We start from the raw sequence: 15343 nt of genomic DNA on the forward strand, positions 1-15343 counted from the left end.
ATATTTATCCTTCATAACATCTTCATAGTAACTTTGTTTATTCTTAGTTCTTCCTCCTCACCATGAGAGCATATACAGTGCCTTCAGAAAGTATTCACACCCTTTGACCATACTTTGTTGTGTTACAGCCTGAATTTAAAATTGATAAAATTGAGATTTTGCGTCACTGGCCTACACACAATACCCCATAATGTCAAAGTGGAATTATGTTTTTAGACATTCTTACAAATTCATTAAATGTTTTATTCTGAAATGTCTTGAGTCAATAATAATTAAATCCTTTTGTTATGTATGGCAAGCCTAAATAAATTCAGGAGTAAAACTTTGCTTAACAAGTCACATAATTGTCACGTCCTGACCAGTATAAGGGTTATTTGTTATTGTAGTTTGGTCAGGACGTGGCAGAGGGTATTTTGTTTATGTGGTTCGGGGTGGTGATTTATATAGTAGGGTGTTTGATTTATTATTTCCGGGTTTTGGTCTATGTTCTATGTTTTGTATTTCTATGTTCTTTCTGGTTTGTGTTCGTGCGTTCTTCGTTTTGTTGTTCGTGCGTTCTTCGTTTTGTTGTTCGTGCGTTCTTCGTTTTGTTGTTTTGGTGTTCTCTTTATTTAAAAATAAATAACAAGATGACCATCCACATTCCTGCTGCATTTTGGTCCTCTATTCCCGATGACAACCGTTACAGAATCTCCCACCACAAAAGGACCAAGCAGCGGAGAAGGGAGCGATGGAAATATGATATGGACTGTCGGGAAAAGGAGACATGGGCAGAGTTGAGGAGAGGCATTTCCAGGGCTGTGGAGGATTTAAGGGAAGCCGAGAGGCAGCCCCAAGATTTTTTTTGGGGGGGGCACACGGGTAGTTTGGCTGGGCGAGGAGTGAGCCCCAGGCCAAATCCCCGTACCTTTTTTGGGCAACCAGTGACTGGACAAGTCCCGTACTTCGGGGTAATGGGTACTGTGGCGAGGCCAAGTATTTTTAGGCCAGTACGCGCAGTACCAGCGCCCTGCATTTGCCAGGGGGAAGTGGGCATCCAGCCAGTAAGAGCGATGCCAGTTCTGCGCTCGAGACCGCCAGTACGCCTCTATGGTCCAGTGCGTCAGCCCAGTCCGACTCGTCCTGTTCCCGCTCCCCGCACTAGCCCTGAGGTGCGTGTTCCCAGGCTGATACCTCCAGTACCAGCACCATGCATCAGGCTTCCAGTGCGTCAACCCAGTCCGACTCGGCCTGTTCCCGCTCCCTGCACTAGCCCTGAGGTGCGTGTCCCCAGACTGGCACATCCAGTACCAGTACCACGCATCAGGCTTCCAGTGCGTCAGCCCAGCCTCGAGAGTTCGGCAATAGTGTGCAGTCCAGAGTATCCGGCAACAGTGTGCAGTCCAGAGTATCCGGCAACAGTGTGCAGTCCAGAACCGAGGGAGTCTGCCTGCGACCCGGAACCGAGGGAGTCTGCCTGCGACCCGGAACCGAGGGAGTCTGCCTGCGACCCGGAACCGAGGGAGTCTGCCTGCGACCCGGAACCGAAGGGGTCTGCCTATGACCCGGAACCAAGGGAGTCGATCAGCAATCCGGAGCTAAAGATGATTAACTGTGTATCGAATGAGTCTGCCTACAGTGTGGAACAGAAGAGGTCTGCCTACGATCCGGAACGATGGGAGTGTGCCTACGGCCCGAAACTGAGCAAGTCTGTCTGCATTCTGGAGGACAGTAGGCCGGAGCCAGAACCACCTCCTGTATAGGTGGGTTGGGGAGGGGGGGGTGTAGCACAGCCACCCTCTCATCCCTCCCTTTAGTTTAGGGGGATTTGTTTGTTGTTTTTCTTTAAAAAAAAAATTATGAGATGCATCCGGGGTCTGCACCTTTGGGGGGGGGGTACTGTCACGTCCTGACCAGTATAAGGGTTATTTGTTATTGTAGTTTTGTCAGGACGTGGCAGAGGGTATTTTGTTTGTGGTTCGGGGTGGTGATTTATATAGTAGGGTGTTTGATTTATTATTTCCGGGTTTTGGTCTATGTTCTGTTCTTTCTGGTTTGTGGTATTTCTATGTGTAGGTTAATGGGGGGTTGGACTCTCAATTGGAGGCAGGTGCGTTCTCGTTGCTTCTGAGAGTCCTATATATGGGTAATTGTTTGGTGTAGTGTTGTGGGAGATTGTTTCTTGTTTTGCCTGTGTGAGCCTGACAAGACTGTTTTGTTGTTCGTGCGTTCTTCGTTTTGGTGTTCTCTTTATTTAAAAATAAATAACAAGATGAGCATCCACATTCCTGCTGTGTTTTGGTCCTCTATTCCCGACGACAACCGTTACAATAATAAGTTGCATGGACTCACTCTGTGTGTAATAATAGTGTTTAACATGATTTTTTTAATGACTACCTCATATCTGTACCCTCATATATAATTATCTGTAAGGTCCCTCAGTCGAGCAGTGAATTTCAAACACAGATTCAACCACAAAGACAAGGGAGGTTTTCCAATGCCTTGCGAAGAAGGGCACCTATTGGTAGATGAGTAAAAATAACAAAAGCAGACATTGAATATCCCTTTGAGCATAGTGAAGTTATTAATTGCACTTTGGATGGTGTATCAATACACCCAGTCACTACAAAGATACAGGCGTACTTCCTAACTCAGTTGCTGGAGAGGAAGGAAACCACTCAGCGATTTCACCATAAGGCCAATGGTGACTTTAAAACAGTTACAGAGTTTAATGGCTGTGAAAGGAGAGAACTGAGGATGAATCAACAACATTGTAGTTACTCCACAATACTAACCTAAATGACAGAGTGAAAATAATGCAGTCTGCACAGAATAAAATAAAATATCCCAAAACATTCATCCTAAAGTAAAACATCAAAATATGTGGCAAATCATTTATTTGTATGTCCTGAATACAAAGCATTATGTTTTAAGGGCAAATCCAACACAACACATCACTGAGCACCACTCTTCATATTTTCAAGCATGCTGGTGGCTGCATCATGTTATGGGTATGCTTGTCATCGGCAAGGACTGGGGAGTTAATTTTTATCCTAAACAAACGGAATAGAGCTAAGCACAGGCAAAATCCTAGAGGAAAACCTGGTTCACTCTCCTTTCCAACAGATAGCGGGAGACAAATTCACCTTTCAGCGGGACAATAATGTAAAACACAAAGCCATTGAATTAAAGTTGCTTACCAAGATGCCATTGAATGCTCCTGAGTGATGGCAAGACTTGAAAATGTCTGTCTAGCTATGATCAACAACCAACTAGACAGAGCTTGAAGAATTAAAAAAAAAAGAATAAAGTGCAAATATTGTACAATCCAAGTGTGCAAAGCTCTTAGACTTTCCCAGAAAGACTCACAGCTGTAATCGCTGCCAAAGGTGACTAACATATATGGACTCAGGGGTGTGAACACTTACGTAAATGAAACATTTCTGTATTTTATTTTCAATAAATGTACAAACATTTTTAAAAACATGTTTTCTCTTTGTCATTATGGGCTGTTCTTTTGACCGGTACTGTGTATATGTATATATATATATATATATATATATATATATATATATATATATATATATATATATATAGTACCAGTCAAAAGTTTTGACACACCTACTCATTCAAGGCTTTTTCTTAATTTGAACTATTTTCTACATTTTAGAATAATAGTGAAGACATCAAAACTATGAAATAACACATATGGAATCATGTAGTAACCAAAAAAGTGTTAAACAAATCAAAATATTTGAGGTTCTCAAAGTAGCCACCCTTTGCCTTGATAACAGCTTTACACACTCTTGGCATTCTCTCAATCAGCTTCATGAGGTAGTCACCTGGAATGTATTTCAATTAACAGGTGTGCCTTGTTAAAAGTTCAATTGTGGAATTTCTTTCCTTCTTAATGTGTTTGAGCCAATCAGTTGTGTTGTGACAAGGTAGGGGTGGTGCACAGAAGATAGCCCTATTTGGAAAAATACCATATTATGGAAAGAACAGCTCAAATAAGCAAAGAGAAATGACAGTCCATCATTACTTTAAGACATGAAAGTCAGCCAATCCAGAACATTTCAAAAACACTTTCTTCAAGTGCAGTCTCAAAAACCATCAAGCGCTATGATGAAACTGGCTCTCATGAGGACCGCCACAGGAAAGGAAGACCCAGAGTTACCTCTGCTGCAGAGGATACGTTCATTAGTTACCAGCCTCAGAAATTGCAGCCCAAATAAATGCTTCAGACTTCAAGTAACAGACACATCTCAACATCAACTGTTCAGAGGAGACTGCGTGAATCAGGCCTTCATGTTTGAATTGCTGCAAAGAAACCACTACTAAAGGACACTAATAAGAAGAGACTTGCCTGGGCCAAGAAACACCAGCAATGGACATTAGACCTGTGGAAATCTGCCCTTTGGTCTGATGAGTTCAAATCTGAAATTTTTGGTTCTAACCGCCGTGTCTTTGTGAGACGCAGAGTAGGTGACTGGATGATCTCCGCATGTTTGGTTCCCACAGTGAAGCATGGAGGAGGAGGTGTGATGGTGGTTTGCTGGTGACACTGTCAGTGATTTATTTAGAATTCAAGGCACACTTAACCAGCATGGCTACCACAGCATTCTGCAGCAATACGCCATCCCATCTGGTTTACACTTAGTGGGACTATCATTTGTTTTTCACAGGACAATGACCCAGCACACCTCCAGGCTGTGTAAGGGCTATTTGACCAAGAAGGAGAGTGATGGAGTGCTGCATCAGATGACTTGGCCTCCACAATTTCCAACCTCAACCCAAGAAAAGAAAATCCCTTGAATGAGTAGGTGTGTCCAAACATTTGACTGCACATATATAGAAGCAAAATATAAATGCAACATGCAACAATTTCAAAGATTATAAAGTTACAGATCATATAAAGAAATCAGTCAACTGAAATAAATTCATTAGGCCCTAATCTATGGATTTCACGACTGGGAATACAAATCTGCATCTGTTGGTCACAGATACCTTAAAAAAAGGGGCGTGGATCAGAAAACCTATATCTGGTGTGATCACCGTTTGCCTCATGCAGCGTGACACATCTCCTTTGTATAGAGCTGATCAGGCTGTTGTGGCCTGTGGAATGTTGTCCCATTCCTATTCAATGGCTTTGCAAAATTGCTGGATATTGGCGGGAATTGGAACACACTGTCGTACATGTCGATCCAGATCATCCTAAACTTGCTCAATGGGTGACATGTCTGGTGAGTACGCAGGCCATAGAAGAACTGGGACATTTTTAGCTTCCAGGAATTGTGTACAGATCCTTGCTACATGGCACCATGCATGATCATACTGAAACATGAGGTCATGGTGGCGGATTAATTGCACGACAATGGGCCTCAGGATCTCGTCACAGTATCTCTGTGCATTCAAATTGCCATCGATAAAATGCTATTGTTTTTGTCTGTAGCTTATGCCTGCCCATAACCCCACCGCCACCATGGGGCACTCTGTTCACGTTGACATCAGCTAACCGCTCGCCCACACAACACCATACACTTGGTCTGTGGTTGTGAGGCCGGTTGGATGTACTGCAAGATTCTCTTAAACAACGTTGGAGGCGACTTATGGTAGAGAAATTAACATTCAATTAAATATATTTAGCCTGCATGCAAAATAATGGCATTTTGAAAATGCACAAATGTGTTTGTGAAGTTATGCTTGAATATAAGAAAAAACACTAGAGGCATAAGTTACCAGAATGCAGGATAGAGGGTAACAGATGTCATATTTAATGTCACAAACATATCACTTGTCATTCAATATTTCAAGCAAAGCAAAACCTAATAAAAAGTGAAAACCAAACACACAATTAACCATCTAAAATGTTGGATTCATGTTCTGAAAAAAGAAAATAAAGAAATACAGCTCTTTATTCTACTTAACTTATATCTAATTTCCCCTCACAAAAATAATGAACGCTTGTTTTTTTATAATGTAAACACTATCCACATTTCTAAACACAATTCAAAACATATGGTACAGACAAAGCAACTTCATTTGACATAATCAACATAATTCTGTCTTAAAAGGCATGGTGGGGATTTCCAATTCTTCCTCCGTGGCAGATAGTTAGGTAGTCTCTTCCTCACTCCCGATGGACCAGGACAAACAGACCCAGCAGGAAGAGAACAGCGTACTGGGAAGGGGAAGAACAACAAAATACTAGTATCCCTGTTCTGAGGATCTGAAACCAACAGCTTTCCGTCTGCCAGTTGATCTCCCACTGTTTAGTGTCTGGCTGCTGGTCAGGCTCTCTAACCTTTAGAGTACCTGCATAACGCTCCTAATAAGGCTGAATTTAGTAAACAATTCATAAAACCTATTGTGATTTTCCTTCTAGTGATGACGATGTAAAATATCTTACCTTGAATTTGGGATAGTCGTTCATCAGAATGGTAACGATTCCTATGTATGGCACAAACCTGGAGACAAAACTGACCTTCAACATCAAGATGACATGTTCATGACAATGTCATGACGCTGTTATGATGTACAATTCAAGTAAATTATTACATCTTCAATAGTTAAATCCAGTGGTAGAAAAAGTACTCAACTGTCGTACTTGAGTAAAAGTAAAGATACCTTCATAGAAAATGACAAGTCACCCAGTAAAATACTACTTGAGTAAAAGTCTAAAAGTATTTGGTTTTAAATATATTTAAGTATCAAAAGTAAATGGAATTGCTAAAATCCTTATATTAAGCAAATCAGACGGCAACATTTTCGATATACGGATAACCAGGGGCACACTCCAACACTCAGACATAATTTACAAATGAAGCATTTGTGATCAGAGGCAGTAGTGATGACCTGGGATGTTCTCTTGATAATTGAAAAATGTTTGGGTGTCAGGGAAAATGTATGGAGTAAAAAGTTTATAATTTTCTTTAGGAATGTCCCAGGCACTCATTTGTTGACTTCTGTAATCGAAAAAGCCTTGGTTTCATGCATGTTAATATCAGAAGCCTCCTCCCTAAGTTTGTTTTACTCACTGCTTTAGCACACTCCGCCAACCCTGATGTCCTTGCCGTGTCTGAATCTTGGCTTAGGAAGGCCACCAAAAATGTTCCATACCCAACTACAACATTTTCCATCAAGATAGAACTGCCAAAGGGGGAGGAGTTGCAATATACTGGAGAGATAGCTTGCAAAGTTCTGTCATACTTTCCAGGTCTATGCCCAAACAGTTCGAGCTTCTAATTTTAAAAATTAATCTCTCCAGAAATAAGTCTCTCACCGTTTCCGCCTGTTATAGACCCCCCTCAGCTCCCAGCTGTGCCCTGGACACCATATGTGAATTGATTGCCCCTCATCTATCTTCAGAGTTTGTTCTGTTAGGTGACCTAAACTGGGATATGCTTAACACCACAGCAGTCCTACAAGCTAAGTTAGATGCCCTCAATCTCACACAAATGGTCAAGGAACCCACCAGGTACAACCCTAAATCCATAAACATGGGCACCCTCATAGACATTGTCCTGACCAACTTGCCCTCCAAATACACCACTGCTGTTTTCAATCAGGATCTCAGCAATCACTGCCTCATTGCCTGCATCCGCCATGGGTCCGCGGTCAAACGCTCCCTAAAACACTTCTGCGAGCAGGCCTTTCTAATCGACCTGGCCTGGGAATCCTGGAAGGATATTGACCTCATCCCGTCAGTCGAGGTTGCCTGGTCGTTCTTTAAAAGTAATTTCCTCACCATCTTAATTAAGCATGCCCCTTTAAAAAAAATATAGAACTAAGAACAGATATAGCCCTTGGTTCACTCCAGACCTGACTGCCCTTGACCAGCACAAAAACATCCTGTGGTGGACTGCAATAGCATCGAATAGTCCCCGCGATATGCAACTGTTCAGGGAAGTCAGGAACCAATACACGCAGTCAGTCAGGAAAGCAAAGGCTAGCTTTTTCAAACAGAAATTTGCATCCCGTAGCTCTAACTCCAAAAAGTTTTGGGACACTGTAAAGTCCAAGGAGAACAAGAGCACCTCCTCCCAGCTGCCCACTGCTCTGAGGCTAGGTAACACGGTCACCACCGATAAATCCATGATAATCGAAATTTTCAATAAGAAATTCTCTACGGCTGGCCATGCTTTCCCCTGGCTACCCCAGCCCCGGCCAACAGCTCCGTCCCCCCCGCAGCTACTTGCCCAAGCCTCCCCAGCTTCTCCTTCACCCAAATCCAGATTGCAGATGTTCTGAAAGTGCTGCAAAACCTGGACCCGTACAAATCAGCTGGGCTAGACAATCTGGACCCTTTCTTTCTAAAATTATCTGCTGCCATTGTTGCAACCCCTATTACCAGTCTGTTCAACCTCGCTTTCGTATCGTCTAAGATCCCTAATGATTGGAAAGCTGCCACGGTCATCCCCCTCTTCAAAGGGGGTGACACTCTAGACCCAAACTGTTATAGACCTATATCCATCCTGCCCTGCCCCTCTAAAGTCTTCGAAAGCCAAGTTAATAAACTGATCACTGACCATTTTGAATCCCACCGTACCTTCTCCGCTGTGCAATCCGGTTTCCGAGCTGGTCACGGGTGCACCTCAGCCACGCTCAAGGTACTAAACGATATCATAACCGCCATCGATAAAAGACAGTACTGTGCAGCCGTCTTCATTGACCTGGCCAAGGCTTTCGACTCTGTCAATCACCGTATTCTTATTGGCAGACTCAATAGCCTTGGTTTCTCAAATGACTGCCTCGCCTGGTTCACCAACTACTTCGCAGATAGAGTTCAGTGTGTCAAATCGGAGGGCCTGTTGTCCGGACCTCTGGCAGTCTCTATGGGGGTACCACAGGGTTAAATTCTCGGGCCGCGGGCTGCGGGTGATTCCCTGATCCACCTCTACGCAGACGACACCATTCTGTATACATCTGGCCCTTCTTTGGACACTGTGTTAACTAACCTCCAAACGAGCGTCAATGCCATACAACACTCCTTTCGTGGCCTCCAACTGCTCTTAAACACTAGTAAAACCAAATGCATGCTTTTCAACCGTTCACTGCCCGCACTCGCATCACTACCCTGGACCGTTCTGACCTAGAATATGTGGACAACTACAAATACCTAGGTGTCTGGCTAGACTGTAAACTTTCCTTCCAGACTCATATTAAACATCTCCAATCCAAAATCAAATCTAGAATCGGCTTCCTATTTCGCAACAAAGCCTCCTTCACCCACGCCACCAAACTTACCCTCGTAAAACTGACTATCCTACCGATCCTCGACTTCAGCGATGTCATCTACAAAATAGCTTCCAATACTCTACTCAGCAAACTGAATGCAGTCTATCACAGTGCCATGCGTTTTGTTACCAAAGCCCCTTATACCACCCACCACTGTGACCTGTATGCTCTAGTCGGCTGGCCCTCACTACATATTCGTCACCAGACCCACTGGCTCCAGGTCATTTATAAGTCTATGCTAGGTAAAGCTCTGCCTTATCTCAGCTCACTGGTCACGATAACAACACCCACCCGTAGCACGCGCTCCAGCAGTTATATCTCACTGGTCATCCCCAAAGCCAACACCTCCTTTGGCTGCCTTTCCTTCCAGTTCTCTGCTGCCAGTGACTGGAGCGAATTGCAAAACATTTTTTTTTTTTTTTTAAATCTCTGAAGCTGGAGACTTACATTTCCCTCACTAACTTTAAACATCAGCTATCTGAGCAGCTAACCGATCGCTGCAGCTGTACATAGTCCATCTGTAAATAGCCCACCCAATCTACCTACCTCATTCCCATATTGTTTTTATTTACTTTTCTGCTCTTTTGCACACCAGTATCACTACTTACACACCATCTGCTCATCTATCACTCCAGTGTTAATCTGCTAAATTGTAATTATTTCGCTACTATGGCCCATTTATTGCCTACCTCCTCACGCCATTTGCACACACTGTATATAGACTTTCTTTTTTCCATTGTGTTATTGACTGCATGCTTGTTCATTCCATGTGTTGTTTGTTTGCTTTATCTTGGCCAGGTCACAGTTGTAAATTAGAAGTTGTTCTCAACTAGCTTACCTGGTTAAATAAATGTGAAATTTAAAAATGTAGTGAAGTAAAAGTTCACCAAAAACATTAATAGTAAAGCCAACTACAGACACACAACTACAGACACACAAAAAAACGACTTAAGTAGTACTTTAAAGTATGTTTACAACTGGTTAAATATACTGCTCAAAAAAATAAAGGGAACACTTGAACAACACAATGTAACTCCAAGTCAAATCACACTTCTGTGAAATCAAACTGTCCACTTAGGAAGCAACACTGATTGACAATAAATTCCACATGCTGTTGTGCAAATGGAATAGACAACAGGTGGAAATTATAGGCAATAAGCAAGACACCCCCAATAAAGGAGTGGTTCTGCAGGTGGAGACCACAGACCACTTCTCAGTTCCTATGCTTCCTGGCTGATGTTTTGGTCACTTTTGAATGCTGGTGGTGCTTTCACTCTGGTGGTAGCATGAGACGGAGTCTACAACCCACACAAGTGGCTCAGGTAGTGCAGCTCATCCAGGATGGCACATCAATGCGAGCTGTGGCAAGAAGGTTTGCTGTGTCTGTCAGCGTAGTGTCCAGAGCATGGAGGCGCTACCAGGAGACAGGCCAGTACATCAGGAGACGTGGAGGAGGCCGTAGGAGGGCAACAACCCAGCAGCAGGACCGCTACCTCCGCCTTTGTGCAAGGAGGAGCAGGAGGAGCACTGCCAGAGCCCTGCAAAATGACCTCTAGCAGGCCACAAATGTGCATGTGTCTGCTCAAACGGTCAGAAACAGACTCCATGAGGGTGGTATGAGGGCCCGACGTCCACAGGTGGGGGTTGTGCTTACAGCCCAACACCGTGCAGGACGTTTGGCATTTGCCAGAGAACACCAAGATTGGCAAATTCGCCACTGGCACCCTGTGCTCTTCACAGATGAAAGCAGGTTCACATTGAGCACGTGACAGAGTCTGGGGATGCCGTGGAGAACGTTCTGCTGCCTGCAACATCCTCCAGCATGACCGGTTTGGCGGTGCATCAGTCATGGTGTGGGGTGGCATTTCTTTGAGGGGCCGCACAGCCCTCCATGTGCTCGCCAGAGGTAGCCTGACTGCCATTACGTACCGAGATGAGATCCTCAGACCCCTTGTGAGACCATATGCTGGTGCGGTTGGCCCTGGGTTCCTCCTAATGCAAGACAATGCTAGATCTCATGTGGCTGGAGTGTGTCACCATTTCAAATTAAATTACCACCTCCAGAAATTTGTCCAATAAAATATTGGTAAAGTCATATTGGACCATGCATATAGCCTATGCATGGTCTATATTATCAGATATGCTATAAGCAATATCACCTGTAGCCCAACTGATGCAGCATAGTGACTATAAAATGTACATAGGCTGAAGCATGGAGTTTGTCCATCTGCATTTACCCATTGGACACAACATCCTGATTGTTATTAATAACTATACTTTTAGTATAAATATACGGTATATCAATTAATTATTATTCACTTGAAAAATGTGATATTTTTGGTTTCTATTATAAATTGTCATTTTCCATTTAAGACACCGTTGCCCCTTTTAGATCTGTTGCATATTGATTCAGAGTATTTTCGGTGAGCGGGATCATTTGGCTCCTTTCACCTAAAAGAGCTTCTGATTTGGCTCCCAAACGGCTGCTCATCAATAGTGCTTAGAAATGTACATAAAACCATGAAAAATGGTCAATCCCTAATTTAAAGCCTAAAATGTTACCTACCATGTCAGATCGTGAAATTTGAGTTCAAATACATTTTTACCTGACCAAATTATTAGATGGCTTGCAAAAATAAAAAATGAAATAAAAAGACCAAAAAAATGCACTGAAAAAGCACTGGGAAAAAAATGCGTAGCGCAGAATGAGGGTCTCTCCTCACAGTATGGTTCCTGCATTGAGGAATTACCATCTTCAGAGAATATTTTTATAATTTATCTGCAGATAGTCGATGTCTGGAGATCAAAAAGCAGCAGTATGCACATCAGGGAGTCAAATAAACAGATTTTTTTTTTTTAAAGCAAAAAAGACCCTAATTCTTTAAAGAAAAGCAGTTTATTCGCAAACTACCCATCACTACTTTGCGCAGAAGTGCCTACCAATAAACGCGGTAGAAATGGAAAACTGGGCTCCTCCGCTTAAAAAAAAAAGGCCAAACCCGCTTTCAAAATACATTTACCAAAACTGCTCTCACAACTTGAATGCACCTCGAGTGTAGGGATGTGACAAATGGAAAATTTTTCTTAATGTTTAAACTGCCATTTTCATCTGAACATCCGAGTGTCAGCAACAGTATGTCAGTTCAGTACACACAGCGTAACAGAAAATAACATATTTGATAATACATTTATTTGGGAAAATATTACTTCATATTAGGATATGTCATCTCCAAATCAGCCCCCCCCCCCCCCACCTTTCCCCCTGAGATTTTTATTGCGGATCTACACTGATCTCAAATCCGTCACTGTGATGGAGAACTTTAAACCACCACTACAGGCTAGATGAGCACAGACTCAAGTTCAGTTGAATTTTGCACTAAATAATATCTCAAGGGAAAAGGTATCATAGACCCAGTGAAGTGAAGCATGAGACTGAAGTCATACAGCAGACTAAGTCTAGTGTCACTCTGGTGGAATGAGATAAATGCTCACCCTCTGGCTCGTCCCACCACGTCTTTCTTCTCTAGCCAGTGCTGTCCTGGCTTGTACAGCCTCTGTCATCTACAGAGTTGTTGTCACCTTTGGTCAGGAACTTGATTTCGCCATTTTCCCTGGAGATAAACAACATTTAGATTTAGTTTGGATGTCCTACATCGATTTCCTGGCCCCAGAGCAGCTTATGAAGTTGCTCTGACAATGACATTTATTCAGTTACCCAACATATATTAAAAAAACATATACGAGGTAAGAAATATTACAATATTTAGAGCCTAGTTTGAGTGTTATGTATCAATAGAAACTTTTTGGGGGAAGTAGGCCTTCTTAAACTTGTAACAAACAAAGAGAACTATCCCGAGAGAGAACTAGCGCATTTCAATAACTACAGAAACATCATAGACCAACTTTTCATGAATCTTTAGTACTCTGTGTACTATGGGGATCTCTCTGCCCTCTATCCTGAAGACCACAATCTCTCCGACTCTGATGGGGTCCTCAACCCGGTTTGTCAGGAACAGAAGGTCTCCTCGATGGAAAGCAGGCTCCATACTTCCACTGAAACCAAGGACATGTTACAGTCAAGGATAGACAGGTTACTGAAAATTAGCAGATGCGCTTCAGACAAACAGTAGGTATATGTTGGTGCTACACTTTGGTTGTGAAAGTGGCAAATTTCCCCTTACTATGTAAAGCGCTTCGAGTGTATTGAAAAGCACACCATCTACATAAATCCAACACCAATGCTTTACCTGAGAACAACAACAATAGGGCTCTCGCTGCCTGTCACGACCATCAGTCCTTTCCAGATCATCAGGGCTGAGGACACTATCATACCAAAATTCAGCACCTGGTAGTAGAGCTGAAAACAAATAAGACAGGTTGTCAGGTGGAGACGAGGATAAGCTAGTGTTTGCTTATAACAACTATATCTACCAACAGCTGGTCCTGGGGACTAACAAGGTGTGCAGGTCCCAACCCAGAACTAATACATACGTTTCAGTTAATAAAGGGTTTAGTGATCAGCAGAATCTAATAGAAACTAGTAACTTAGGCTGGAATAAAAGTCTGCAGACTTTGTAGGTCCTCAGCACCAGGTTTGAAGAAGACTGACGTAACACCATATTTAGGCAGAGAGGAAATTGTACTGGCTAAAGCTACATTGATTTTGCAAGGTTGCTAGCTAGTTATTTTGACAACCCAGTTTATCATGCATGTTCAATAGGCGATGTAACGTATTTAACTAGCAGGGTAATTTTGTTTGTACATGATTAAGACCACACGGAAAGCTGTGTAGCTAGTTAGCATTGACGACTTAACCAGCCGGCTAATGTTGCTAGCATAACTAGATAGCTAACTAACTAGCCTTGGAAGAATCCGTCACATTCACACAACATCAAAAACAATATCGTACATACCTGGCGCTTATTCATCCGCCGCACATCATCAAGGAAATCTAAAGATAACATCGTCCCGGTATTGAGTTTATAAAATTACCTAAATTAAATAAAAACCAGTGATCGATACATAAAAAGCGAACATATGGATGAACGTCCGAGAAACTTGCATCCAAATCTTCCGGGTACACTCAGCCGGAAGTTCCGCCCACATTCAAAATATTTTGTCGAGGTGTCGCTTCTCGATACGGGGGCTGACAGACAGAAGGTTTGGATATGCAAATTCTAAGAGCTTTCATTCACTTATGTAGTGAACACCCGATTTAATTGCAATCAGTCGAGCTAATCGACAAGTATCATTAGAAATCAAGCGATATGAATCAGACAGTGGGGCGCCGAAAATAGGTCTGAATTATAACAAAACAAGATAGAACTTTCTACAGGCTGGCACACGTTATTATAACATTCACCAGAGAGACAATCACTAGGAAGATTGCTATGTATTGGCCAATGAGAGGCTTTGAAGCCACCAGTCTGCCATATTGTAAGATACAATTAAATCCACCAGCACAGAGAGAAAACTCTTCACTAGTGACCTAAAGAGAGAATACCCTTATCCAGTGACCTACAGAGTCTCTGACGGAGCAGGGTTTCTGTTACAGGATAAAGGGAGTGAGGCAGGGTAGTAGAGGAAGGTCAAGGGTAGGAAGACCAGCCAGAAATATTGCACCGCTTATACTGAAGAAAAATATAAACGCAACATGTGACAATTTCAACAATTTTACTGAGTTACAGTTGATATAAGGAAATCGGTCAATTGAAATAAATTCATTAGGACTTAATCTATGGATTTCACATGACTGGGCATAGACCCACCCACTGAGGAGCCAGGCCCAGCCAATCAGAATTAGTTTTTCCCCATAAAAGGGCTTTATTACAGACAGAAATTCTCTCATCAGCTGTCTGGGTGGCTGGTCTCAGATGATCCCGCTGGTGAAGAAGCCGGATGTGGAGGTCCTGGGCTGGCATGATTACACGTTGTCTGTGGTTGTGAGGCTGGTTGGACGTACTGCCAAATTGTCTAAAATGACGTTGGAGGCAGCTTATTGTAGAGAAATTAACATTAAATTCTCTGGCAAAAGCTCTGGTGGACATTCCTGCAGTCAGCATGCCAATTGCATGGTCCCTCAAAATTGAGACATCTGTGGCATTGTGTTGTGTGACAAAACTGCACA

General features: G+C 42.8%; 1 protein-coding gene across 1 annotated transcript; it reads right to left on the reverse strand.

Moving 5' to 3' along the window:
• Window positions 1-5730: 5730 nt before the first annotated feature.
• LOC106562465 (signal peptidase complex catalytic subunit SEC11A) lies at window positions 5731-14371 on the reverse strand. The gene is given in 7 exon segments (XM_014127362.2): window positions 5731-6160; window positions 6389-6446; window positions 12709-12766; window positions 12769-12827; window positions 13120-13269; window positions 13464-13573; window positions 14130-14371. Coding segments are annotated over 7 exon segments (537 nt in total). The 5' UTR covers window positions 14181-14371; the 3' UTR covers window positions 5731-6109.
• Between the last annotated feature and the right edge of the window lie 972 nt (window positions 14372-15343).

The sequence above is a fragment of the Salmo salar genome, chromosome ssa11, assembly GCF_905237065.1.
Source record: "Salmo salar chromosome ssa11, Ssal_v3.1, whole genome shotgun sequence".
Classification (NCBI taxonomy): Eukaryota; Metazoa; Chordata; class Actinopteri; order Salmoniformes; family Salmonidae; genus Salmo; species Salmo salar.